This window comes from Dipteris shenzhenensis, chromosome 15 (genome assembly GCF_047967505.1).
Source record: "Dipteris shenzhenensis isolate YYH24624 ecotype China chromosome 15, Dip_SZ_1.0, whole genome shotgun sequence".
Classification (NCBI taxonomy): Eukaryota; Viridiplantae; Streptophyta; class Polypodiopsida; order Gleicheniales; family Dipteridaceae; genus Dipteris; species Dipteris shenzhenensis.
In genome coordinates, this window is record NC_141610.1 from 4,007,557 (window position 1) to 4,034,968 (window position 27,412).

At 44.0% G+C, this 27,412-nt stretch overlaps 2 protein-coding genes across 6 annotated transcripts; one reads left to right on the top strand and one right to left on the bottom strand.

Annotated features, from left to right (window-relative positions):
* Window positions 1-8,090: 8,090 nt before the first annotated feature.
* On the top strand, window positions 8,091-27,137 carry LOC147893228 (CAAX amino terminal protease family protein). Of its 5 annotated transcripts, none has more exons than XM_087385894.1 (5): window positions 8,091-8,372; window positions 8,493-8,603; window positions 13,795-13,936; window positions 25,907-25,971; window positions 26,123-27,137. In XM_087385894.1, exons 1-5 carry the CDS (start codon window positions 8,229-8,231, stop codon window positions 26,780-26,782), a joined length of 1,122 nt encoding a protein of 373 aa, XP_087242020.1. In that variant the 5' UTR covers window positions 8,091-8,228; the 3' UTR covers window positions 26,783-27,137. The 5 variants fall into 5 exon arrangements, with proteins under 5 accessions (XP_087242020.1, XP_087242021.1, XP_087242022.1 ...); XM_087385895.1 differs by having other exon boundaries at window positions 26,160-26,365; XM_087385896.1 differs by having other exon boundaries at window positions 13,795-13,947; window positions 26,160-26,344.
* LOC147893229 (uncharacterized) lies at window positions 9,199-12,330 on the bottom strand. Its single transcript, XM_087385627.1, has 4 exons — window positions 11,854-12,330; window positions 11,440-11,720; window positions 9,687-10,263; window positions 9,199-9,453 (listed from the first exon to the last, which is right to left on the bottom strand). The coding sequence occupies exons 1-4, from the start codon at window positions 12,328-12,330 to the stop codon at window positions 9,199-9,201; spliced, it is 1,590 nt and encodes a 529-aa protein (XP_087241753.1).
* Window positions 27,138-27,412: the final 275 nt, after the last annotated feature.

The window sequence follows — 27,412 nt, forward strand, 5'->3', positions numbered from 1 at the left end:
CCAATGCCATGGAGGCATATGAGACTACAACAGAAACAGAAAAACAGGATCTACATGTCAGAATAGAAACTTTGAAGTCCATGCTTGCCTACATGGAGGTTGATAGCTCCAACAATGTTCAGGATGCCGTGGATTCTGCAGAGGTATGTTGGTCTCACCTGCACAAACTTTGGTGCTTGCAAGAGTTTTTCCTGTTTATATGGATTGCTTAGGTTCTGAACAATCATATATGCTGTCGTCAATGGTAATACATGATTTCAAGTCTGGTGTATGAACAATTTGAAAAGACTACAGACGTTGGAGCAAGCTGCAAGTTGTTGCTCCCTGTGATGCCATGTTGCCCCTGGTTGCCCTGCTGCCTCCTCGGCCCCGTCCGTCCCCTCTACACTCCCCCACCCTCCCCACTGCCCCTTCTGCTCCTATCGCCCCTCCTACACCCCCACCCGCCCCTTCTTCTCTCGCCTCCACTGCATCCATCCTTCAAATTTTGATTCGCAAGCTCCTTCTTGGCAATGCACCGTAGGACATTGAAATCAGCACCCTCTTCATTTTTAGCCTCTGCATTGACTGCAAAATTGTCTCCAACATAGAGAGCATCACTCAGTGTATCATAATGTCCTTCATATGCAGGATCATCACAAGGGTTTTCTTCAACTTCCATGTCCTCTCCAGGGACAATAACTTGATATTCCCAACTTGTCACATATGCTTTAGTGCAACATCTATTCTAAGAACTTGAAATTCAAGCACAACAATAGCATGACAACTTTTGTGTTTTGAGCTCTATGCATTTATGCTCTGAGAATCTAGAGACCGAGTGCAGTGATCGCACCAGGGGAATAGGAGCATAATCCCATGTTACTGATCTATCCACTTCTCCTAGCTTCACCTCCTAGAACAACCTTCTTATATTCCTTCCTTTTGATGGATAGGAGGCCTGAGCTCCATTTGAGAGATCTGAATGCAGAAAACTCAGCACATCTAGCAACACAAGTAAGCTTCTCTGAATTTTCCTTCAATTGCTCGTGTGTCAAGGCTCTTTTCACAACAATTCCTGCTCCATCATGCTCACCTTTCCATGTCCAGAGCCAAGAAATTCCATGTCATCTTCGGGTTAGTTAAGGAAGGATACCTTGCAACAAAGAAAGCAGACCGTCTTGCTTTCAATTGGGAAGCTGCACCATTTGACCAAACCCAATGCTGCTTTAGTGTTAAATCTTGTCCTGCCAACCAATTGTGATGTAGTATAAAACAATGCTGAACAAACAAAGTATCATGCACCTTGTCATGAGATATGTAGAAATGGATGGTTTTTTGAACCTCACCTCTTGTCCAAACATATGTTATTTGAACAAGAATAGTGACTTGGTCTGAGTGCCAATGCATAGATTATATCTCATTTTGTTCCTTAAAGGTGTAATTTTTTGCAAAAATCCACCACAGACACCACAACATCTTTAGGAAACCTTTGCAAACACTCTTTAAATTATTCAGCTTGCCACTTGTATATGAAGTTGCACTTAATGAACTTCTTCATGCAATCCCAAGACATCCGTAATAAGGCACTACAGGTCATTTTCTTGAATGTGAGCACCTCTCTTCTTTTTTTTTCCCCTATTTTCCAATAGTTACGTCTAGATCCTCAAAAACTTTAATGGAAACATGGTGGGTAGAGTCAACCTTCTCTTGTGGGCAAGCTAGAAATTTTTTTGGCCCACAACTAGTACATTCTCCCATGAGGCCTTCCAAGTGATGGTGCATGCTTTCTGAAGGCTTCTAACACAACACACTTTCCCAAAAGCACGTAACGCCAGTGTATGTATGATTAGAAGCTTTACAAACAGCTCCAGTATTGTCCCTTGCACATATTTCACAATTGCAATAACAATGCGCTCCATGCAGACTGGTGTTGGGATGATGCATGATATTGATGGAGTCTTTCAAGAAGGCCATTTGGACATGTTGAATGTAGCAACATGTATATATGTCCTTCAATTTATGGACAAAAAATGGTTTTAATTGTTCAAATGAGCATTGTTGCATTGTGATGTCTGGATAATTTTTCTTGAACTCTACAAATAACTCAACCTGCACATGAAAACATCCAATGTGATCAAAAATTTTATCACAAAAGTGATCAAATTAGGATCAAGCATCAATAAGTATTAGCAGGCACTAACAGGCACTGATTAGCAGGTTTTGAACTAACAAGAACTAACAAGCACTAATAGGCACTAAGTGGGGCAATAATAAGCAACACTAGCAAGCAACATTAACAGCCACTAACGGGCATTATCAGGCACTAACACGCACTAACATGCAAAAATAAGCAACACTAGATAGCATTAAACTAACAAGCATGAAATAGCATGTCATTAAGTAGTACTAATTAGCAGGTTACTGAAATAACAGGCACTAACAAACACTAAGTGGGGCAATAACAAGCAACAACAACTATTAACAGGCACTAAAAGATACTAATTAGAAGGTTTCTAAACTAACAAAAACTAATAAGCACTAACAGGTACTAATAAGCACTAAGTGGGGCAATAACAAGCAACACTAGCAGGTAACACTAACAGGCACTAATAGGCACTAATAGGAATTAACATGCATTATTAGGCACTAACATGCAAAAACAAGCAACACTAGATAGAATTAAACTAACAAGCACAAAATAACATGTCATTAAGTAGTACTAATTAGTAGGTTACTGAACAAACATGCACTAACAACCACTAACAGAGGTACTAAGGAGCAGTTTACTAAACTAAGAAGGCACTAACAAGTATTAACAAAGTACTAATTAGCACCAACAAGTATTAACAGGTACTAATTAGTAGGTTACTGAACTAACAAGCACTAATTAGCAACAACAAGTATTAACAAGTACTAATTAGTAGGTTACTAAACTAGCAGGCACTAACAAGCACTATGTGACCATAAGTGGAAGTAACATGAAATATGTTACACAAACAAGCACTACCAAGCACCACCAACTTATATGTGGCATTAGCAAGTACTAACAAGCACTAATGACCACTATTAAGCAATAATAGGAACCATAGTGTTGCAATAAACAAGCAGTACTTGAAGCACTAATCAGTACTATCAAGCACTATGTCATAGTAACTACACTAACCACAACAAGCAATTAGTAGCACTAACAAGCAATGTCTCCTACTAAGTAGCAAAGTAACAAGTATGAATATGCCATAACTAGCATACTTAGCATGTAGTCTATCACAATAAGTACCACTAAAAAGCAAATGTGGCACTAACGAGTAGTATGTCATATGAAGAGAATGAACAAGTAATATGTAAGTTTAACAAACAATATATGGCATCGCCAAGCACTATCAGCCGAGTAGATTTGAATGATAAGGATCTTGATACAACACTCACCTGGGGAATATCAAGAAGATGAATAGGGTGTTTTATATAAGACTTTCTTCCTATCCGTTTGCGGCATACATCCTTCTTATTGGGTGACATGCAAGTTTGCATTGACCAAAAGGAGAATACCAAGTCCTTCACTTCCTGGGTGATGATGCTACTACGTGCTTGCCATCGGCAAGTGGACAAGGGGAGATTTTCATCCTCCTTTAAAAGGAGTCTAGATTTGGCTGCATAAAAATTCCTCCTATGAATGTTTAAAACTCTTGAAGTTGTTAAAATGTTTAGATTGGGAGCCCCTTCTATCCCATTGTTCACTAACATCATCAAACTAGACCTTTTGAAAAATAGTTCATCTGATGACTTTGGTCACTTCACTGGTATTGTGAACACCACATAGCAGAGCTGCCTGAACACTAGATTCATCTCTTGTTTCTTGTAGTTGAGCTACTCTCAGGGCAGGATGTGCCTGTAATCTATCCAATATGTCTCTCTTTGCTCCACTATCCATTCCAGCTGTTTGCTGAGCAAAAAACATTGCCACGTCATGACAAACTTTTTTCCCCTTTCTTTCATCAGTGTTGGTCTTGAGCACAATGGGTGCACACATTGAGGATGCAGGGATGGAGCATTTGTACAAATCATTGTGGATTCTTGAAATCATCTGTGTGCCCTTCATGTTAAAGAAAGACAATGCAACACAACAACAAATGAGCAAGAGGATCATTGAACAAATCATATAACAATGTGTTTACAGAGAAATAAAACAATTGAAGAGCATGAGAGAGAGAGAGAGTGTGTGCAGGCTACAGTTGCTTAAGAGCATCAATCAAGAGACACCTGACAAGAACTAAACCCACAACCATGTTGCTTGTCTTCAGATAGCTGGCCGAGCAGAGAGCATTACCAGAATTGCAGAATCGACACAAACAATAGTGTGTTTTCCATGAACGTGAATAGACCAACAACGTAAATTGCAGCTGTTGGTCTCCATCGACTCTCCAAACGCTTATGAGCTCGTCATCTATGCCAAAGCTTGAATGGTCGATTGTATCCCATGGCCTCGAATGAGCTTTGTAATGACCCAACGACAGATAAGTCGCAACACCATGTGCGATTAGCAAGATGCAAACACGACTGCACTTAGCCATACACTGGAGCCACAACATGCCATTCCACTGCCTGCTCTAAAGATGCTCACGTCCAACTTAGGCGCCAACGTGGACAAAACTGATACACGTGCCAAACAACTAGTCCGATGGCAACAAAATGGAGATGCAACAAAAAATCAAGCTAAAAATATTTTTCATTTTGGCCAGCGGAGATCAGTTACTAAGGGGCTTAGCACATGGGAAGAAATAGGATGGAAGTGGGAAAAGGTGGTCCCATGCATATTTCTATCCTATTCCCATCCCACCATGTGCTAACGAAAAAAGAACTAGGATGGGTTTAGGAGGAAGAGGACACATGGCATCATTTCATGTGTTTAAGAGGTGGGGACCTTGTGGGGACAAGGACACATGTCATCCTTCCATGTTTTTGAATCCCTAAAAAAGGGGAACCCATTCTGGTTGCCAGGGTCTAGAGGCCATGGTCCAGGATGGGAAAAAAAGTGGCTACTCCCATTCTAAATTCATCCTAGACCACTTGGTGTAGGATGGGAGTAATGATGACAAAAATATTCCCATCCTAAACCCATGCTAGTCCCATCCATGTGCTAAGGCCCTAAGACCTACCCTATAAGGGCAGGCCAATAACTATATACTTGATTTTTGGCCTACCCTCTGGGTAGCCTTAGCAATCGTTCTCATTTTGCAAAGCTGAAATTCTTGAATTGTTTGAAATATGAAAACACTTGAATTTTCATTGGCTCCTCAGTGGAGGCTTTATTCCCTGGACACTTAGTCTTTATTCTTCAAAGTTTGATCCTATTTTTGCAACTCGCCGACTTGTTTTAAAGTTTGCCTGGTCATGCCACCTTCCCATGTCTCCCTCCTTCAGAGTGCCCTTCCATGTAGCTGCTCTCTTCCTCAATTGCTTTTGCTCTCCTCCAAGCTTCTCCATAGCTGGCTTGAATCGTAGCCATGGCTACAACCACTGCTACAGAGACCCTTCCCTTCCTTGAGCTCCGATCCAAGGCTATATTATTGCCCAACAGATCAAAGATGATTGCAAAACATTCTTCTTCGCCGGACATAAAACAATAGCTAACCTTCTAGTGTGGATGATGATGCTGCTAGCATTGTATCAAGAATGGCAAGAAAAAGTTCTTGCAAAAGTGTTGGAGATTCTCAGTGTGAACATTGTGGAACCACAAGCAGATCATCTCAACAAAATGAGGCTGGTAAGAGACCTTCATCCTTGTTAAGGACAGATCCCGAATGCAAGTGTCAGTCGTGAGCGGTTATCTAACTTGCCTTTGATATTGCAGTTGGGTATGGTTCTGAACGAGACTCTTCGACTGTATCCACCAACTCCTGACCTAATGACTTGCATTTTTGTGCTCGACGAAGACAAGTTCGAATTGGGTCACCTCACCCTGCCCCGAGGCATGGAATTCTCAATTCCCATTGTTTGCATCCACAGGGACAAGGAGCTGTGGGGAGATGACGCGGATGAGTTTCGGCCCACCAAGCGATTTAGTGAGGGAGTTTCCAAGGCATGCAAGCATCCATTCGGATACTTACCTTGCAGCAGATGATACTAAGCCCTTTGTCTTTATTGTAGCACTTCGTGCAATTGTGAATCAGTCGCTTACTGATGGTAGTCTATCACTTAGAATCCATTCATCTTTAACAGTGGGTGGATGGAATATTAAGATGATGTTACACTTTGCATTTCTTTTGGTCAGTGACTCATTTAGCTCAGACAAAAAAATACACAAGGATTCCATTCAACAACTTCAAATGACGCTTGACTCATTTCAATGTGGGTGGTTTCTCGAGATCTGCAGTTTATTGTGAAAGCGTGCATAATTTTTTAAAGATTTGCAGTTGTGAAATCAATCGAATCTTTAAGGTTGTGATGGAGAGTTACTTGACCCTAGCAAACATCTTGATCTATCATAGCGATTAGTAGTTTAAACAGGTTCTCTAGATTAGGCAACACAAGTGATAAGGTAGCGGTCCTTTCCTGCTCCTCCAACATTCTCATGCAGAATCAGTCGCTCAAGCTTCTCTTGCAGGAATCCCTTTTGTGTGTCTTTCGCCTCTTTTCTTAGAGCTTCACTCAACCTCCTTTGTGGGCAACTTCCTCCATGACAGCTCATCACATGGCTAAGTTGGTCTTTTCTTACTTCATAGCTCTATTAATAATTTCATTACTTTGCTTCGGCCCCATCAAGTTGTTCAAAAACCATCTACACCTCTTCTTGGTCATGAGTCTTTCTTCTTGGCTCTCTGTCGACCAGCTTTTCTCACATCTTGGCTACGTCCTCAATTTGCTGGTTTCTATAGCTGATCTCCTTTAGTTTGTCATGCCACAGTTGAAGCTCTGCGTGAGCCTTCCACACACTTCTCCTACATACGACTCTTCTGCTCTGAAAAAAATCTTCCAGCTATTCTACGACCTCTATCCTCTTTATGCTAGCAAGACCATGGTAGCAGCCAGAATGCCGATAATGAGAGCAGCCACTATGAGTGGTTTTAGACCTGTACACGTCAGTTGGTAGCGGGAGAGACTTTGCCCACAAGTAGCTGACAGTGGTGGTGTGCACGAAAGCGAATGGTTTGCAAATGAACTTGCATTAATCGTACCAATGAGGTTATTGTAAACAAGACTACGGCTCGTCAGATTGTCAAGTTTTGTCAGTTCATTGTTGCTCATATTGATCTCACTCAACTCCTTGAAACTCCCAAGGAAGGAAGGGATAGATCCAGAGAAGATGTTGCTGTTCACATTGAATGGTTGATGTTTTGCAGGGTTCCGATCATAGTGAAGGCCTTATCATATGGTTTTAGGAAACCATGTTCCCAAATGAGGAATGTTATAATTCAGTAACTCTTAATAGATATTGTGACACAAGCACCACATCTCAATGGCAGAGTGAACACACGAGAGAGATATACTAAAAAGAAATCCAACTTTGTTTCCTACTTGCAACCATCCTTGAATTAATTCCTTTGGTTTTTGAGACCTTAATCTCCAACCTTTCTAGAATTGTTTTATGGATAGGGCATCTTACAAATTCAAAATTTAGATGGCATGAAAAGCAAATGGTTAGTAGATATAAATAATAATACTACATGTGGAAGCTAGAATGATGAGAAAGGACTTCTAATTGTGATGGTCTCGTATTGTTACAAGTCGATAATCAGTGGAAGATAGCCTTTTCTTTTCAATATCCTAAAAACTTGATAGATTTAGTCAACAACTACATATATGCTCAAGACGCTTGTACCTCAATTCATGTAGTCCATCGTGAGGTTACACGTTTGAACATACCATCTAGACGACTCTTCAGCATTGAGCAACCACTAGGTGCAGCTAGACTCAAGCAAGATATTGATCTAAGGGGAGTGGTTATCGAAATGCAAAACTCTCACCTAAATTCTCTCATTATACAATCATGTGAGGACAAATATTGGAATTTTTTCTTGGTACTCCTAACACATTTCTTTTTTCAGAATTGGGTAGGCCTAATGAATATCATTCATCTTGTTCTCTTTGGAGTATCATTGGGGCAAGGCCAAAAATCATGGGATGATGAGTGAATGTACTAAAAATCTCTGCTTCACTTTACCTCTCGAGTCCACTCCATTCTTCTTCTTCTTCTTCTTCTTGTGCTGCATCTTCTTCTGTGTTATGTAAAGCCCCCTCTCCTCTCCACCACCATGTCCTCAGACATTCGCCATGTTTCTACCACCCTTCCCTCCCGCGTTTTTGGCACTGTACCCAACATCGCCGGGCTTTGGAGTCGGCGGCCCTCACACGATCTCCTCCCTTCCCTTCGACCTTCGTTGCGCCTTGCCGTACAGGTGCCTTTTGCCTCCTCCTCTCTTCGCCCTTCCGTTTGGACTTGTCCCCAGTCTGTCGCTGCGAATTTCCCTCCCGCTTCGATCCTTCTGCTTATGATTTGCCCGGAGACTTGCTTGCAGGGAGCGTGGCACTTGGATGGCCGTGTCCGCTTTCGGGGGAAAGAAAGAAATGCTTTGCCGCAACCGCTTTGCAGACGCTTTGCTCGTGTTGCGAATTTAATGGAGTCGACGGTAAGCTTCAAATTTGCTGCGCTTGCTTCTTCGTTTTCCTCTCCGCTCCTCGAATGCTTAAGTTACCTCTACAAAGGGAAAGTGGACAAATTTCCAGATTCGCTTCTGAGTACCATGTTCTAGTTCTTAGCATCACTTATGGGCTTACGTTTGCAGTTAAGCATCAGTTATAGGTTTCGTTGGCTGCCCTGTTCTCTACTGCATACATTAAAAAAAAACCACGATGGAGCAAGAGGAAAAACGACAGCATTGCGCAATGCAACGCATGAAAACCTGAAAAAAAGGCAACGATGAGGCGAGCATTGCAATCGGTATTGCAATGTTTGGCCAGAAGGGAAGCCGGCCAGCAGCAGCACTCACTAATGACAGCATGTTCACTATCGGAGTCACGTGGTTTCACTTACCCTACTTGTTAACAACTTTTAGAGTCCAAATCCTCTGCGCCCATTTGTATGTCCTTTATGCCAGTAGCAACATGTTGCAAGGGGTCCTTACTTCATTCATGAACTTCTATTGTCCTAGAATGGTAGGAGGATGCGTTGTCTGTTGGCTCTCCAGCATACACAGGAGTTGTGAGTGGCAGAGTAGTGCGTGACTATTGCATACAGTCGGAATGCAAATAGAGGTTCCTCTTAGGGTACACTCGCTGCAGGTGTGCTACACCTGTGACCACGTTTGCTGCGACAACGCCCTTCTGTTTCAGCTCCTTCAAGTCGTGTGCCCTCACACGAGCCTCATTCTCCTTCTTGGACTCCTGCTTTTTACGATTGCAACCTCCTGCTCCATGTTGAGCAGCCTTCTTTGCTGTTGTGGCTGTCCTCTTGTTTGCTACCGCTTGCTTCTTCTCAGCCTGCTCTTCCTCCATTTAAAATCTTCTTCTTTGCCTTAAAAGTCTAGTATGGCCACAAAATCATCCTATGAAAGTGCATGGTCAAACCTGTGAGAAGTGCAGCGGAAGAGAGAGAGAGAGAGAGAGAGAGAGAGAGCGAGCACACGCCTCACACACCACATTGAGAAGGCGAGAAAGACACGAGTATTGCAAGTGATCTCTAGAGAAAACCCCACTAAAACTGGGGGGAAAACCTCTGCACAACTCTTCTCCATGAACTCATACATGAGTCCAATTGTGCATCCTTCTCTATCAACAAGTCGAAGGGTACTGAAAAGGGGCTGCACAATCCCCACAATCTCCTCAGCTGCATGCCAAAAATCACCATCAAACATAATGTCCTCAAAGGCACGTGCCTTTGGTTTGCTGGACTTATCCCAGCTCAACCATTCCTCACTGACTACCATGCGCCTTAAGTTAGGCTTCACCTTTACCAAGCATGACAAGACTATAAAGAGATAGGCAAAGCGGGTCTTTGAGGGCTTCAGAATCTCATGGGAGCTATGCTGCTGAAAAATTGCAAGGGCTCTATGCTTCCTTGTCAAGAAAGTCATCATGCTCCTTGCCTTGTCAACCATCGAGGAAATCCAAGGAAGCTTCCCTATGTCCTCTATAAGAAGATCCAAACTGTGTGCAGTACAGGGAGTCCAAAAGATATGCGGATAGTCACTCTCAAGTAGCGCACCCATGTGCTGACAGTTACTTGCATTATCTGTAACCACTTGTACTACATTCTGAGGCCCCACATCCTCTACTGCCTTCTTAATGTGGCTGTAAATGTGTTAGAAAATAACCCAACAGAGGGTACGCATAGTGGAAGACTTATAGTAATGCCCAGGAGCTCACACAGTGTGCGTGTGGGGTGTGGAATCACAAACTTCTTTACTTAATGTGCATAAAATAGGTGTGCAGACTCATCAATAGACAATGAACCAGCCAGATAGAGAAACCACCAAAATATATATTTCCGTCCAAAACTATGAACACAATACAAAAGAGATAGATCCAGAGTCCCACCATTGGTGTGGTCCTCTGCTCTAACCACAAGGTCCTTCTCCTATCTGTTGGCTATCTCTAGACTCAAGCCCGCGTGCTCCACCTCGAGCATCTGTAGACTTTCCGTCCAGTGTGTTCTTCTCCACCTTACTGCCTGTGAATCAGCCTAGGTGGGCAGCCCCTGCCAAGCTTTGTCTGCAGCACACAGGTCCCCTTGGTCCTCCTGAATGTAGGCTCCAAGATAACTGTTCCACTGCTCCAACCTGCTTGTGAATGGCTGCTCCAGAAGATGATGATCTCAGCACCTTGCTGCCCTAGAAGACAGCCAAGGTCCAGCCTCTTCCTGGCTAAGTCTGCAGCACTTGTTGCACTCTCTCACCTCCTGTAGATAGGCCCAGAGAGTAGGCTCCCTGCTGCTCCTTTCTGCCCTGGAACTGCTGGCTATGCTGGATAATTTGAGGCATCAAGCCTCTCCTTTTATAGGCCCTAAGGCCTGCTGTAGAAAACCGACCAGCCAGCTTCATACTGGCCGACCAGTCTGCTGCTGGTCCAGCCCTTTAAGGGCTCACAAAACTAGGCCTTTATGGCCCACACTTTTAGGGCTTTTGGCCCTCCAATCTAGGCAAGGGCCCAGCCCCTAGGTCAGCCCTATATAAGGCCTGGTTGGCTGCCTCAAAGCAGCCCAACCAGCCTCTCTCCTGGCCGACCCATGTGCTGGTCTGTCCCGCCTCTGCTGCGCCACTCTGATCTGCCCACTTGCAGGCCCGCTCCATTGCTTGGATGCCCCGCCATGTGCATTGTGTAGTTCGCGCCATCTGTTGTAGCCTTCTCTTGTGAGGTGCTGCCCATGTGGCAGCCCCCTCTCTTCTCTGGGCATCTTCTGCCCTAGGTCTCCCTCCCCCACGCTCTCCTCATTTGGGGGCTTACAGATGGGGAGGTGACTTTTCCAACAAAATGTACTCACTTGTATGAGATTCATTTGATGCATCTATGGATCTCAAAAACATAGTACCCATGCAGGATGATACAAGAATGTTAATGAGCGGGCGCCTCTTGGTATTTGACCACCCATCACACAAAATGGAGCACCCATATCTACCCCATGATCCCTTAATAGGCTGCAGCTCGTTCTCAACTTGCAAGACCTCTGCTTTCAGCTCCTGAGTGCGTAAAGTCTCTGGAGATGGAGCCCTAAATGAAGGGCCAGCCTCGGCCACTGCCTGAACAAACCCCTGAAAAGCTGGAGTATGAGCAAGGTTAAAGGAAAGGTCACACTCATAAAAGAGCTTGCGAGTTTCCCGACGAGCAGATGCAAGCAAAGTTTTGACCCAACTGGCTCGTAAAGTCCGTGGCTTGGGTGGTAACCTGGTTGAATTTGGAAACCTTGGAGGCTTCACACCTCGCACTGATACTGGTTGAATTTGGAAACCTTGGAGGCTTCACAACTCGCACTGATGCCCGTCTAGTGGAAGCACTACCAATAGAAAAAGAAGCCCCTTGTGTAGGTGGTGAAAGTGGAGGAGGGGGTCCAGATGTCACAGATATAATGGGACTCTTGGGAGGAGATCCAGGACCTACTAGTGTTGATGTGGCCTCAACTCGTGCCCTCTTTGACGGGCCACCTGGTGTGCCTCCCAAGGAAAGAATTACATCATCTGGAACTTCTCCTACACATGGATTGACACCCTTTCCAATGATACCAAGAAGATGTGCCCTTACACGAGGTGCACTACCACGAAATGAGCCACCACAATGCTTACACTTCCATTGTTTTGAATCCGAAGCACCATACAGTTGCTCCACATGCACTTGCTCCCAAACAGCGTCCTTTGCTCGGCCCATCTCTAAGCTGTTGGCCAAAATGGACCTTGGATGAGGCCCAAGGCTAACTGCCGGGTCTTCATTCCTATCCTTTGACTTGCCATGTTCTTCATGTATGGGGCCTTTACACGTGGACAATTACAAACTTACCCATCCAAGCCAAATATTGACAGGGCATTCACGTTTCCATTGTAGCATACTCCCCTATGATTCAGTTTTCAATTATCACCACAGCAAGTGGTTCGTTTGAGTTTGGTAATGATCTGTAGGGTTTAGCATCTAGGCAAAGGACAAGAAACATATTAGTAAGGGACAACATTTTCTTCATATATCACACCTCTTAGTTTGGGTTTCTTTGCCGTGAGAGCAGGAGGCAAGACAGTCTCTTTCCATTGAGGATATGGTCATCCTGAAAGGGAAAAAATCGCAGAGATCTTGTGGCATGCAAAACCACAGGATTGGAGCTGATGAAATCAGCAAGTTTTTCGTTCATTTGAACTGAGATTTAAGGCGACAACTCAGGTCAAAATGCACAACTCCCTTATTTTATGGTCATCCTTCTTTAATGGAATACTACCAAGCCATTATTTATGCTTTTTCGTCTGCTGCTTAACTTTGAAAGAGGTTGTCATGTTGATGTTCACAGCCGCTTCTAAAGATGACGCATTGTTCGATTATTCAATTCTGGCGTTTGTATGAAGGATGGCATGCAAGAAAACGGGGAAGGGGAGGGGAGTAGATGTGTACTCAAGGCCTCAGATCTGGTCATTCTGGCTGAATAGCAGCTACGTTGGGTCAGCACAGGGCCTTCTTATAGGTCCAGTCTAAGGGCTGATAGGGGCATGAACAGGCTGACCTGTTCAGCCATATATGTCGGCTAGGTCATCCACTTGTAGGTTCTGGTCGGCCTTAGGTGTGTTGGCCATGTATGATCTGGTTGGCCCTGTTCAGGGTTGGCCACCTGCTGCACTTTAAAATGATACATTAAGCTTTTGAGCTGGAATTATATATGTTTGTGTGTGCGTGTCCGCATGTGCGTGCTAACACACACACAAAGGGCGCACATGTGTGCAGAAAAAATGTGTAGATACATAGATTGCAGTAGTTTAGTCTCTTGGGAATTGATTTGGTATTGGCTTTTTCTTTATTTTGGAGTTGGGACGCATAATTGTGACAGCATACATGCATGCATGAGTGCTGCATGCACATGTGCGCATCCACAGAGAGAGAGAGAGAGAGAGAGAGAGAGAGAGAGAGTACACACGTGCACACACAATATATAGGTATGTAGATCACAATAATTCAATCTTTTTGGAATTGACATCATGTATAAAGACATACAAACATATGTGCACGTGCACATGTGTGGGCGCGTGTGCACACACACACACACACATAGATAGTTTATGATTCTTCTTCTTTATTCGGACTTTGGACCCATAATTGTGACAAGATAAAAGTAACTTGACATGAATTCACATGCAGAGAGGATCCACTATATTGTGTGCAACATGGAATACACCTTCTGTTGATAGTAATGAGGAGGATATATATGCCCAAGGTGGTCTACAGGAAGATGCTAGTACGAGTGCAGCAAAAAGTAAAGAACCATGGCATTTGAGACTAAGTAAGGGCAAGGTTGTCAATTTTGTGCTTTTTCTTCATTGCACGCTGCTTTTAAAAAGAATGCTTAAGGTTTATGTTACTCCTTGAAAATGTGAATCAAGATTGGTATTATAATCTGCCTGGGCATTGCAACTCAATAAAACTTAGCAATACACAAGGTGCATAGGCAATAGTAGTATACCTTGTTAAGAAATAATTTGCAATTACAAATCTAATTGTATTTGGCATTACTCTTGGTAGGACCATAAACCGCTCACTATCTGATGGCTTGGAGGCACCATTAAATGTAAAAGGAGTGTCTAAGCGCTTGGCTAGGAGCTGAATTGGCCTCAATTAAAAGTGAAATAAATGGTCCATTTGTATTGTGAGAGGTCAATTGCTATTTTAAATAGCTCTTTTCTTAGGAATAGGATGTAACAATTGATTTTTGCATGGCATGTAGGAAGAGTGTGTAAATTGAATTTGTACAACTGGATATATTTTAGTCTTTCAAAGGTATATATGTCTTAGCATCTCATGGCATGACCATCCATTTAGATTTGACGCATTTATGGGTCTACACCGGGCTTAATGAAGCACAGACCAACCTATTCAAGTCATTTGCTTTAAAAGAGACTACCCGGCAAAACAATGAAAGCAACTAAATGCAAAGGTTGGTACATGTCATGTGTAAAATGGATGAAGTACTAGAACATAGTTGCTCAAGACCCTTCTAGACAAAGGAATATACATTTTTGTAGTCATGGCACATGTACTTGGGATAAGATGTGGTAAAAACCAAGGGACGTGAGAAGGCCCATGGCCGTTCTTGTGGGAACCTCAAGCACTAGGCCCCTATGGTACCGATGGAGAAGGTGTGGGAAATGAAGTGCCAAAGGGAAGTGAGGAACATGATGGTCTCCACTCATTGGTTTGTATAGAGGAAGAGAAAGATCAGGTGGTGTGAGGCAAGTTAAAATGGCAGTGTTGAAGCAAAACTTGAGTTGGTCTCCATTGAAGGAGAGGACCTTGACCTTTGGTGGAAACCTCCTAGATGTGGCTTGCCTCAAGGGTGAGGCTCTGTGGCTCTCTGTGTTCGAAATTCGTACATTGAACTTGTGTTTGATAGGAGGATCTCGAGCAGTATTAATACTCATTGCATGTGATCCAAAGCCAAATTTGCTCGTGGCGGGAGCTAGAAAAGGAATGGAGGTAGGGGGGGTTTGTGTGTTGTGATCTAGAACAAGGGGAACAAGCCAAAGAAGGGGGAAAGAGAAGACATGGGGGGAGGGCGTAAAATGGCCTGGAAAGAAAAGGGGAAAAAGACATAAGAGGGAGTTGTGGAGGCAGCAAGCCAAGTTGGAGGAGGATGAAGCAGAGCAAGGAGCAAAGAGGCGCGGGGAGGGCTGAGGAGCAAGAGCTTAAAGCATAAGGTGGAGGGGCAAGGGAGGGAGAGGAGAGCAAAGAGCGAGAGGGGTGTGGGTAAAATAGCAGGCACAGCCTATGGAAGAGGAGAATGGATTTTGTGGGGGGGGTGCGGAGGGCACAGCAAGAACTCTCATGATCCAAAACTGTAGTATGCTTGCTGAAAAGATTGAAAATTCTCATAAACTTAAGTAATGCATTCAGGTATAACCTCCCCCATGTCCTTCTGGGTCCATTGGCGATCCAAGTCTACCTTACCTTTGTGCAGGGCTTGAAAGCTTTAGGGAAACCCTAAAAACCAAGTTGTGGTGTTGGAGCAACAGTTCTAGGCTTCTAGTGATTGTGTTGAGGCGGTTTGTGCCATGAGGGGGCTTCTTCGACAGTTCCCGTGGTGGTCTTCAAAGGTGGAGATCACCCGATGGATTCCTCCAGTTGTTCCAGTGGCACACCCAGCTCCCTAGCATCTTCGTTGCATTCAGGAGCTGAGAGGGAGTGTCAACATCTCTTGATGTCACCTATCACCTAGAGAGAGAGGGCCTTGCTTGTGGGTGTGCCCGCCGAGTGAGAATAGTTCAGACAGTGAGGGCCTCTGTTGTGGGTGTGCCCGCCCCCCGTGAGTATTATGTGGCTCCCAAGCAGGGTACGGAGGGCGTGGGCAGGTATGCCCTGTGGGGCTGCCCTTTAGGCGCCTCTTAGAGCCCTTCGCAGTAGGCAGCCCTTTAGGTGGGTCGTCCCACCTGGCCTGGTCAGCCCCCTAGAAGCCCTTTTATAGGGCTGTGTGTCCAGCCCTATGTGATGGAGTCGGCCCTCATAGGGCAGTGAGTTGGTCTGCATGCTGCAACCAACTGGAGGAGGGTGAGGTGCTATATATAGGCCCCCCCTCACTCCTTGTTAGAGCATCTTGTGGAGCAGCTCAGTCCACCACAGAGTGGAGCCTGGCAGAGGTGCAGAGCCAGCCCACAGCATCACTTGAGGAGCAGGGTAGTGGAGCAGCTCATCCACTTCCTCGTGGTCCTGCTCCCGTTCTTCTGGTTGTTGTGTTGTTTGTCTGAGCTCTCGAGCAGCCCATTGTTTCCGAGGTTTTCCCCCAGTTATAGCGGGTTTTTCTCCAGAGATTCTCTTCCATTCATTTCCACTGCACTTATAGTAAGTCCTATATAAGGCCCCCCTCTCTCACTTGTTCATCATCTTCTGAAGCATCCATTTGTACAGTCTCCCCTGGCGCTTCCCTCAGGACTGAGCAGGATTCCCTGCAGTAATTCAGTTACCATTGCCTTATTTGCACCACTCACACCAATTGGTCACACAAGGATCGAGAGCACGAGGAGATGATGTATCAATAGGGCATTCTGACGTCTCTACTGCGGCGATTTGGCGCGACAGAAGCAGCCTAGTTAGAGGCGATCCGCAGCAAAGGTCGTAGGACGCTGTTCAATGCAGGTGGTGGTTTAGATGGTTCGGGTTGGCCAGCATTAGGGTCGGCAGCTTTGGAAGAGGCAGTGCAGCTTGCTCCTTCTTTTCCCTGCACCCCCATCCCGCTTCCCTCTTCTTCTCCTCTGCCCAGAGAGCTTCCATTTGCCATAGCAGCTGAGGCTCGTCAAGTTCTTGAGTAGTTCGATAGCTCCACCTTGCACAAGCAAGGAGGGCAAGCTCAATGGAGCAAATTATAATCAAATGGAGGTTACACTAGGATCTGGTTCTTTAACAAGGGAGTATGGGAGCTAGTTCAGGGGTTCGAAAGGAAACCCAGGCGCCCTATGAACCCAAAGCAATAGACACAACATCGGGAGGATGTTTTTCACGAGGAGCTAGCGGATTGGGAAGATCTCGACATAAAGGCACACTCAGTGTTGGTATGCACGATCACACAAGATGTCTCTCCGGCTGTCCAAACACTAACCAGTGCATAGAAGTCTGGTCCAAATTGGAGGATCTCTATGTGAGGGACTCAGCAATGCGAGTCGTCACTTTGCAAGGGCAGCTTTACAGTCTAGAGTTCCCAAAGGGAGTACGATGCAGCCCTTCCTGATGAAGGCTAAGGTCATTCATGACCAGTTTTTGTCCATGGGTGCTGCTCTAACATCACTTCAATTGGTAGCACCCATCCTCACTAAGCCCCCCCCCCCTTCCCTTCCCCGAGTATGATATGGTCTCTTGAGCATTGCGGTGCCAGGTCACGAACGAAGTAGTTGGATTTCGATGACCTAACTCCCTTTTACTTGAGGAGGGGACGGTTTCAAAGTTTTAAGCCTCATGACTCTTTAATCCTCGATTATTGATGTATTTGGCGCTCGATGAATCATGAAGTGACAAGACTTTCAAATTCAATCACAATGTTTGTGGATTTAGATTGAAGATTTAATAATCTGTTAATGGTTTAAGATGTAGTTTTGGAATGCTTAAGTGTTAAAATTTGAAACTTGAACTTGTTAATAAAATTTCATATACCTTATGTTTTGAAAGTATGAAAAATCTTACGAGCGCCCATGGCCTAGCTCGGGGCATTTTTCAATACTTATTCCATACTTCCATACTCATATGTGTGTGCCTATGGAAACGTATGGAAAAAACTGTGGTTGAAATGCAAAGGAGGAACGGGATTGTGATTACTGATGTTAATTCTCCAGCCAAAGCAATAGAACTCGACTAGCAAGTCTAGCCTTCTTTGTAAGGGAAGCTAAACTTTGACAGGTATGATAAAAGACATCCTTACTGGGTCTCTTGTCTTGGCTTAATCAATGTGAGAGTTATTTTGAGAATCTCACCTTATTGTCTATGCCCTTGACATTAAGCTGTCACTGGTGTCACAAGTGCTGCACAGAGTACCACAATGCAGTACTAGAGATAGTTCGCAATGATTGAGAGGAGTTCATCAAGGCCCACTTTAGTACATGGACTATTTCCATAGAAATTTTCTTTGAGTTGGTACAAGGGCCCACAGAGCCGGTCAACCACTACGCAAATTGCTTCACACAAGTGGACATTCAAATGCAAGTTTCAGACAAGGACTAGATCAGGAAGTTTTTTCATGTTTTTTAGTCTCTGACATTCAATAGAAGAGGCATGACAAGGAGTGTCTTTGTTAAATGTTTGCATTGCCATGTGCACGGCCACGATAAGTGGCATTTCCCCCATTTGCATCCTCGAGATAGTGTAGCTATTAAAACATTTCTTCCATTGAGACCAGCCACAACAGTCTCAGAGGTGCCAGAAATGTAGCAAAAGGGAGACCCTTCAAGAGAACCAATTCGAGAGGCTCTCATGTATTAGAGACAAGTAGCAAGTAAAAAAGGTCACTATTCTGGTACTCCAACTTCGTAGTGTATTTTGGTGTGCCAAGCCACCAATTCACAAGAGAGCAACAGCACAAAAAGTCGAGCTCTGCATCAGTGGGATAGTAGAGAAGCAAACTTTTCATTGTACCCAATAAGGTCTAGCAAACATTATCTTAGGTGCACCATGGCTTATTGAGCCTTGTGCTGTCACCAATTGGTATTTCTCCCAAGAAATATAAGAGTCCTTATTAGATTGACTACGGTCAAAGAAAGTTGACCTTGGCTAACTAGAATAAGTTTATTGTTTTTACTTTTGCTTTGCATTGGTAAAAGAGAAGTGTGGGGATGCCCACAAGGGACTAGGATTAGTCCAAGAACTAGGAATGCATGCATTTCGCTAACCTTTAATGGGTTAAAGTGTTGGTGATTGTGTAGGACTTGGAAGAGTGCAAAAAGCTCACAAATGATGGAGCAAGTGCCAAGAAGTAGGTCCCACAAGAGCAAAAGCACCAAGAAAGTGATGCCCCTCTTTTAAAAGAGCCCACTAGAGTAAAAGGTGAAATTCAGCGCCAAATTTGGGGAAATAAAGCCCAAAAGGAAAATTTAGAAAGAAAAGCAGGCCCCAAATTATGCTTTTGGGCTGGTAGCGTAGTCTATAAAGAGAGAGGGCTTGTGTCCTAAAGAACACAGAGTGTATTGTACTCAGCCTCATGCTCTTTTATGAGGCAATTGTACAAAGTTTATTGTATTGCAATAAAGACCTTCGGGAGTGAAACCGGCCTCTAATCACTCAAAGGACAGTGGAACTAAACCTTGAATCACTTCAGCACTTATTTACAGCTCACAAAGCATATATCACAACCATTAACCATTGCATGATCACCATTTGGCATTTACCCATTTGTTCACAAACAAAACCACTGAAAAAGGGATGGAGGCTAGAATGCCCCTGCTCAACAGACATAGACAAGTGCACCCGATTGGCCCCAAACACCGTGGCGCCCCTTTCGGTATTTCTTTATATTTCACAGTGAAATGATTACAAGTTGCATCTGGGAGACCTTCCCTGCAACTGAGCACGCAGCCCCAATTCACTAAGCCTTTGCAAGGCTTTCAAGCATAGAACACCATCACATAAGTGCACTTAACCCATAGGCTCAACCCAAAGGCATTCTCTTTTCCGAGTGCAATTCCATTGGCTGTCCAGATGCAATCACACTACACCCCAGCTGCACTCTCTTTGAGTGGTTTCCAGATGGCATTCACAAAGCTTTTCAAAGCTCCAAAATAAAATCAGCAAAGTACCCAACCAAAGAATGACTCATGTAGCACTGCCTGGGCACCTGTGAGCCAAGAAAGAGGCGGCACACGAGGCCAATCAATAGCTTATGGCAAAAAGAAATTGCAGTAGCAAAATCACAACTCACCAAGCCCTGAAAACTCGAACCAAGTCCTCAATCGCCAAGAGGACATAGTAGCCAATGCCCAATTGCATTCTCAGCCAAAGAGGAGTGCAAAGGCATGAAGAAAGAGCATTTACAAGAGCCGACCAGCAAGAATTCCACTGAAAAATGCGAAAAGAAGCACTTCTGTCGCGAAGAAGTGGGAGTTCTTGGGCTCAAAAGAAGCGTGCTTCAGAGAGGAATGCATTGAGAAGGTTTTGGAGAAGTTTCATTGCCGGAAAGTCCTCCAAAATTTAGCAAAACCAGTCAACCAGCGCGTGGGACCACTCGAAATTCAACAGAAAGTTGTAGCTTTGCAAGAGGAGAGGCCCAGGAGGTGGTAGAAGCAAAAAGGTCCAGAAAAAGCCACTTTTGCAAATTCGACCAGCAAAAGAAGTGCTCAGCTCTGCCCGTTCTACCAAACGCACGGAGGGAAAAGCATATCACTACGAAGGGGAGGCAGAGGGGAAGCCATCGGCCAAACGGAAGTCGAGGAATCCAAACGGGTGAGGAGTTATGAAGAAAAACGGAATTCAGCTAAAGGAGGCTGAAAAACCAGTCCAAAATCTCAACAAAGGGAGAAGATGAGAGAGAAAACTACACATGTGAAGTTTAGAAGGCCCAGGAAGGTCTAGGAATGGCAAAGGAGCATGTAGAAGGCACTAGAGCCACCTGGAACTCTAGGGGGGCCACTGAAGGTACATGGCTCTCTAGGGGGCCCATTAAAAATGCCACATCATGATTTCCCAACAACCACTCTTTTAATTCCTTGGAATGCCTTTGGGCCTAGGGATTAATTATGCTTATGTGCTAGGCACCATGCCGCATTTAATTACACATTATTAAGCCAACGCTTGGACTTTAAAACCAAAGTTGTCACGGTCTTGTAGTACATTAAAGTACTTATAATTTCACGCCCCCATGACAGGGGGGTCCCCTTATTTGTGTGTTCTCTATTCTTTCTCCCCCTCTCTCAGTTTGTTTTGTTTCCCAGAAAAAATATGCTTGTCAGATGAAGCTATCAGGTGTTGTTTTCCCCTGTTATCTATGAAATTCGAAGGCTATCTTGGTGATTATATGCTTCGAATTGAGGATCCAGGCTGCGTTTCTACCATAAGTGATTTGTTTTTAGGGTTTTTAGGCTGATTACCAAATAGTTTTAGGGTTTCAGGGCTGATTACCAATTCGTTTTAGGGTTTCAAGGCTGATTACCAGTTTGTTTTAGGGTTTCAAGGCCAATTACCAATTCGTTGTAGGGTTTCAATGCTGATTACCAGTTCTTTTTAGGGTTTCAAGGCCAATTACCAATTCGTTTTAGGGATTCAAGGCTGATTACCAAATTGTTTTGGGTTTCTGGTCCGGTTCCATGCGCAGTAGCCAACTGCACCATTTCAATTACAAATTCAGGCAAGAAGTTGACGGTACCCAAAATGTCCCACTTGAAGTTAGTAGGCGGTCTATCGATGATCTGGTACGAGTCACAAGTACAGAGAGTCATGGATAGGGGTTCAACCTTTACATCTGTTCTAGTTTCAGTAGAAGGGGATGTTATGGGCAATTGCAACCCATGGCATGGCTGCCTTGCTGGTAGCTCTGCAACCCACAGCAATAACAGGAAGTAGAACAGACTTGGGCAGTCACCAGCAACAGAGCAGCAGTCCAAACAGAGCAGCAGTCCAAACTGCTTCAGATAGGCACTGACAAGTGTAGAGCATTGGAGTAGACACATCAGGTTTGACAATCAGCATGCTAATATGGCAAGTCGGTGTGGACTTGTTGACGTGGTAGGTGGGCGCAGGCAACAACAATGGGCACTAGAAGCAGGTCGGCTCACAAGAGCCCAGTCAGTGGAACTGACCCCCATGAGAGGAGGGCTCATGTTCTGGCGGATGGAGAAATGGGAGCAATGGCCTGTTAAAAAAGTGTGTACAACATAGCCTCAGTCATAGCCTTAGCTATAGACAATTTCATAGCCTCAGCCTAGCCCTTTAATGGAGACTCAGACACATGCCCTCTTCAATGAGGACACTGACATTTGTAAAGAGGTGTATTATTGGTAACATAAGGAGTCAAGTTAGTAGGTAGCAAAACCATGATGTCCATAGCTCTCTTTGTTTGTCTGAGTGGATTTTGGATGCACCGAATTTCCTGATCCCACGCAATCGTGTTCTACGGTTGGATCTACTCCAGCTCTATATGCTACGGACTTTTGGGAGGGGGGGGACCAGGAGTTTCCCACCAAGATCCAAATCTACTTTTTGAGAGTATCAGAGGATGGAGAGTATTATTAGATGCCAATACCTTGAGGACAGAGGAGTATCCCATGCATTGAGGATTGCCTTCGGACATATGCAGGTCTTGTCCCACCAGTTGAGGATCAAGGTAGGAAGAGCAGCGGATCTGTAGACTATGCATGATGGAGGAGATCGAGACAAAGGAGCACTTCCTATGTACCTGCCCAGCCTACTATGATATTTGAGGAGAATATCATTGCCTCTTTTAGGAGGGGCTCTACTTTGGACCACTCTCTCGATTGATCCACTTCCATGACCTGGTTTGCATTGGCCTCTGAGATGTGATGACATAGACAGACCCTACTAAGGTAGATCAGGTAGTAGGAGAGGACAACGCAATAGGAGATTGGGTTAGACAAAACACATCAATAGGTCATGGATTTCTATGCTTTCGAGTTAGTCCTAGGATATAGCGGAGTGAAGGAGGAGGTAGTTGACATGAGGACAAAGTGGATCAGTGGGAAGAGACAACATGGAGCTGTAGAGGCTGAGAGGCAGAGACCATGCTCGATTAGAATACGTACTATGGAGGTTCAGCATATCTCAGCTCTCCTCAAAGGAGACCGGCCGAGCCGGGGTGTCAATCATTACATCATTTGAATTTCAGCTTTTGGTATGTGGAGGATCATCGAATGCAAATTAGAACTTATTGGGGAGTTTCAAAGTCCACTTTCTTATCTTTATATTTGAACTATCCTTGGATGTGAATCTGGTCTTAGCTCTCCCACTATTTTGTCTCAATCTATTTTTCCATTTATCCACTATTAAAATACATATAGACAATGTTCAAGGTTTGGGACAGATTCCACATGTTCTCTTTGCCTATGTGCTGATGAGTCTATTCAGCATTGCCTATGGGACTATAGACAGGTAAGGATCATTTAAAAGGGGATCGCTAGACTATTGATCACCTTTATGCATTCTTCTTTCTTCATGACCTAGGGTTTGGTAGCATGGCTGTCTTTCGGGGCCTCAAGTGTTTTATGAGAGACAGGACTCTTCTTGGGCTCTTTCGATTCGATGACATTTGGCTAAGTCATGTTCTTTGGACGAGGTTCCTAGCTCTCTATATAGACTTGTGCATGCATTTGTGGATACTTCATGGGAGATTTTGGCGAGCATATTAGTGTGGCATATTTGGAGATCCAGATATATAGAGGCTTTGGATGGTTCCCAAGTTCACCCTGCACACACATTGGCTAGTATTTGGACGGACACGGCGCACACGTTAGTAGCGATTTGTGGAGTATATAGGGTTCTTCAGGAGCAACCTCTATTAGGAGGAATATTTTTCTTGAGGGAGTGGAGCAGCTCCCCTTCTTTCAGAAGCCCCCATAGGGTTGAGGCGGCACTATCAGCCTCAACCTAGGTTATTTTCTAGCTCTGTTACGGGAGTTTGATTTTGCTCTATTTTGAGTTTTATTTTCTCATGCCTCGTATGATGAACTTCTCCCTTGAGCTTTGCTCTTGGAGTTTCATGCATACTTTACAAGAAGTCTATTTTTGCCCAAAAAGAAGATGATGATGTATAGACAAGTCGCAGTTTAGATGCTCGTTGGGGAGAGACTAAAATGAAAATGTTTAGACTTCACAAGCAGTTGTAGCTTGAATGAAGAGATTTTGGACTACCTTTTGATTAGCCTTCTCCTTTAGTGCTAGCCTTTATCATGGCTGAGTCTGCCCTTCACCTCCGGAGTGCCGATAGAAACTCAGTACGAAGACTTTGTATAAATGGATGCTCAAGTATGTGTGGGTGTGTGGATTTGTATGTGTGAGAGCATATTTTTATACTATGGTCTACACCCACTGTTGGGCGCTGATGACGTCAGTGGGGATGTCATAGTAGCTAGTTCTTGCTATGCATGATGGAGTTTATGGTTTTCAACCTTGTGAGTGACTATCATGAGATTGAAACTGCACTATGTTGTGTTTTTAGAGGATGAGTTTGGGAATGTTCCTGGATTCATCTAGGTATATATAGACAAGTCGCAGTTTTGACACCATATGAGGACCAAGACATAGGATTAATTTAGGAGGGTGCACACGCCTGTCCATGGACTCTTGTGAGGCCTCAGCTCATTGTACTCTATTTCTTCTATATGTAATGTTATTATCATATTATTTTGTCATCTGAATATTTATATTAGCCCTCTTTGGAAGGCAAACATATGTGGGAAGACATTTCTTTTTTAAGAAACCATGTATGAAAAAGTTGTAGACTTTTCACCAAACTACAGTTTTGGTGCACTATAATTTACGGGGTTTGTTTGTTTAGATGGTGAAAAGATCGTGGAAAAGCACTTTAGACTAGTTTCTGTGTCAGGTTGTAAAATGCAGGTTTGGCGCCCATGTGGGTAGTGCGATGAAGACAACTTATTGAGAATCAAGAGGCGGTTGAAAGTCTTGCTTGACTGGTGGCCCAACTTAGTTGGCATACGGTTGGTCATTTGGCCCAACCTGGTCTGCCTGTAGTCAGCCAGTCAGCTGTTTTTTGGGGTGGGGGTTGCCTGCCTCCCTAATCCCTATGTAAGGGTCACTTGTTTGCCCCTTCCAAGGTACAGCAGCGTCAGTTTAGCGTTTGGCTTAGCACATAGGCTGAGATTGTGGGCAGTGTGTTTGTGGAGCATCTATAGAGCTTCTCTGCTGCAATTCTGTGCTGTTAGACACATCTCAGTTTGTCTATTTGTGAACATCGTTGATTTGAGATCGGAAAGAATTCATGTAGTTGCAAACTAGTACTGTGTGTGCTGTTTAGTCTTTGACGCCTTGTATCTCTGTCGTTATTCTTTTGTTGTAGTAAATATAGTTCAAATTGTGTGTGTGTGTGTGTGTGTGTGTGTGTGTGTCTGCGTGTGTCTCCCGCCCCCCCCCTTCCCACACACACAAAAAAAAAAAAACTTGCTCCCATTTTGTTGTTAAGTATCATTGTACACAAAATTAGAAGATGCAAGTGGGAAGCTTCAAAGAAAAAAAACACTTTGCTCCCATTTTGTTGTTAAGTATCATCGTGCACAAAAGTAGAAGATGCGAGTGGGAAGCTTCAAAGCCAAATTATTTCTTATCTTTAGATGTTTATTGTTCTTGGATCTCAGTCACATCTTAGCTCGTGTATTGCAGTTGACTTAAATTGATCCATGTCTCTGGCAAATAGGTTAATTTCATCATGGCTGCATCCTGCCCCCCCCCCCCCCCCGCGTGCCCCCCGGCCTTGATATCTTTTTTTGGCTTTTATGTCTTAGTAGCACCAGGTTTATCCAATAGATTCCGGAATTCATGGATACCCATGGGGCAGCTTTATGTGTGGTTATTGATGAGAAGATACGTGTTGCTCTCTAAGTAGTTTCTTTCATAGTTTTTATGGTGTGGAGTGGATGTTCTTCTGAACCTCTCTCTCTCTCTCTCTCGCTCTTCTTCAGTGTGTGTACATCCACATGTGTTCTTGTGTGCACAGGTGGGCGGGCAGGCACTCATGAACGTGTGTGTATGTGTTTTGTCTTATGACTATGCATATTTGATTCATGACCTGATTGGCTGGTAATCTGATGGCTGCTTGTAGTATCTAGATTATCAAAGACCGAGAAGCCTTGGACAGTCCCATGGACATCATTTACTATCATACAGGTTTGTCTTGTGTGGAGTTACATTTCAATGTGGAGTAAATGCTCAGCCAACATATGTAGATAATGTGGCAGAGGGATTGGTGTAAATTATTTTTTGGTAAGGTCTGTCCCTTGCATCATTTCATTCTTATTATATGAAATGAAATGTGCAGGTGATGTTTCTCTGGTTCTGCACTTTTTGGTTGGTAGGATCATGGATCATACCCCTGGCTGCACATTACATTGGATATAGCAAGGACACTTTGACATATCGTGGGCAAGCCCTATATAGTCTCATTACGGATATAGCAGAGGGAACTGTTGGCCTTGGTATTCTGCACAGATGCTTGGCTCGATTTCAGCCTCTTTCCAGAGATTGGTTCCCTATCAGTTGGCATGGTCAGTGGTATATTGACGTGTTGCTAGGCTGTCTAACATTTCCAGTTGTCAACAGATTATCTCAAATCAATCTAGAGCTGCTTCCATTCCCGTCACCCTTGCTATCTTCTTATGAGCAGTCCATCATGTCCCGTGACCCAATTGCATCACTACTGTATGCAATTGTTGTCTCAATCTGTTGTCCTATATGGGAAGAAGTAATATTCCGGGGCTTTCTTTTACCCTCTTTAACCCGATACTTACCTATGTGGGCCTCTATTATAGTCAGCGCAGTTGTATTTGGCATCGCACACTTTAATGTGCAACGAATGCTCCCCCTAACCTTTTTGGGTCTTGTGATGGGCATCATGTTTGTCAGATCCCGCAATTTGTTGTCCTCCATGCTTCTGCATAGCTTGTGGAATGGGTTTGTATTCTTAGGATTGCTAAGGTAGCAGTATATATTGCCTTGGTTGAGGCTCTCTTTCAAATGCGAAGGAAAAGGCCTGATTGGTATATTCAGTCATTTATAAAAAGTGTGAATGATTCTGAAATATCTGAGCCATCAGATCATAACCAAAAACATCGAAGCTCATTGATTTGCCCTCGTGGTGCCTGCACCATCCCTCCTTTTTAACCTGAAAACACATGCATATTCACAGGCATTTATTTGCCCCAGTTTAAAAAAGTGGCCATTTTTACCGTGTAATGAGTCTGACAAGCTCTGCGGGAGTTCTTAGCACTTTATTCACCATGTGTATTAGGTTTTAAGTCTGTCGTCTGAAATCCAGGGGAGTATAGAAAGAAGACATGGGAGTTTAATCTGAAGTTGACCTTGTGGGATCTCTTGCTGTCCAATGTGTGGCCATGTTTATAGTTAGGGGGATAGGTTGAGTCTGTCACATATTTAATACATCTTTAGAGATAACGGTTTCTTGTTAAAGAAAAAGCTCGAGCAGTTTGATGAGGCTTAGTATGCCTAATAGCACGCGTAAGCGTCATTTGTTTGTGGAATCATGGCGTAATTGCCCTCTTTTTGGAGGTGGTAAAAATTACTAATACGTAGTCTTGCTTTCTTTGAAAGC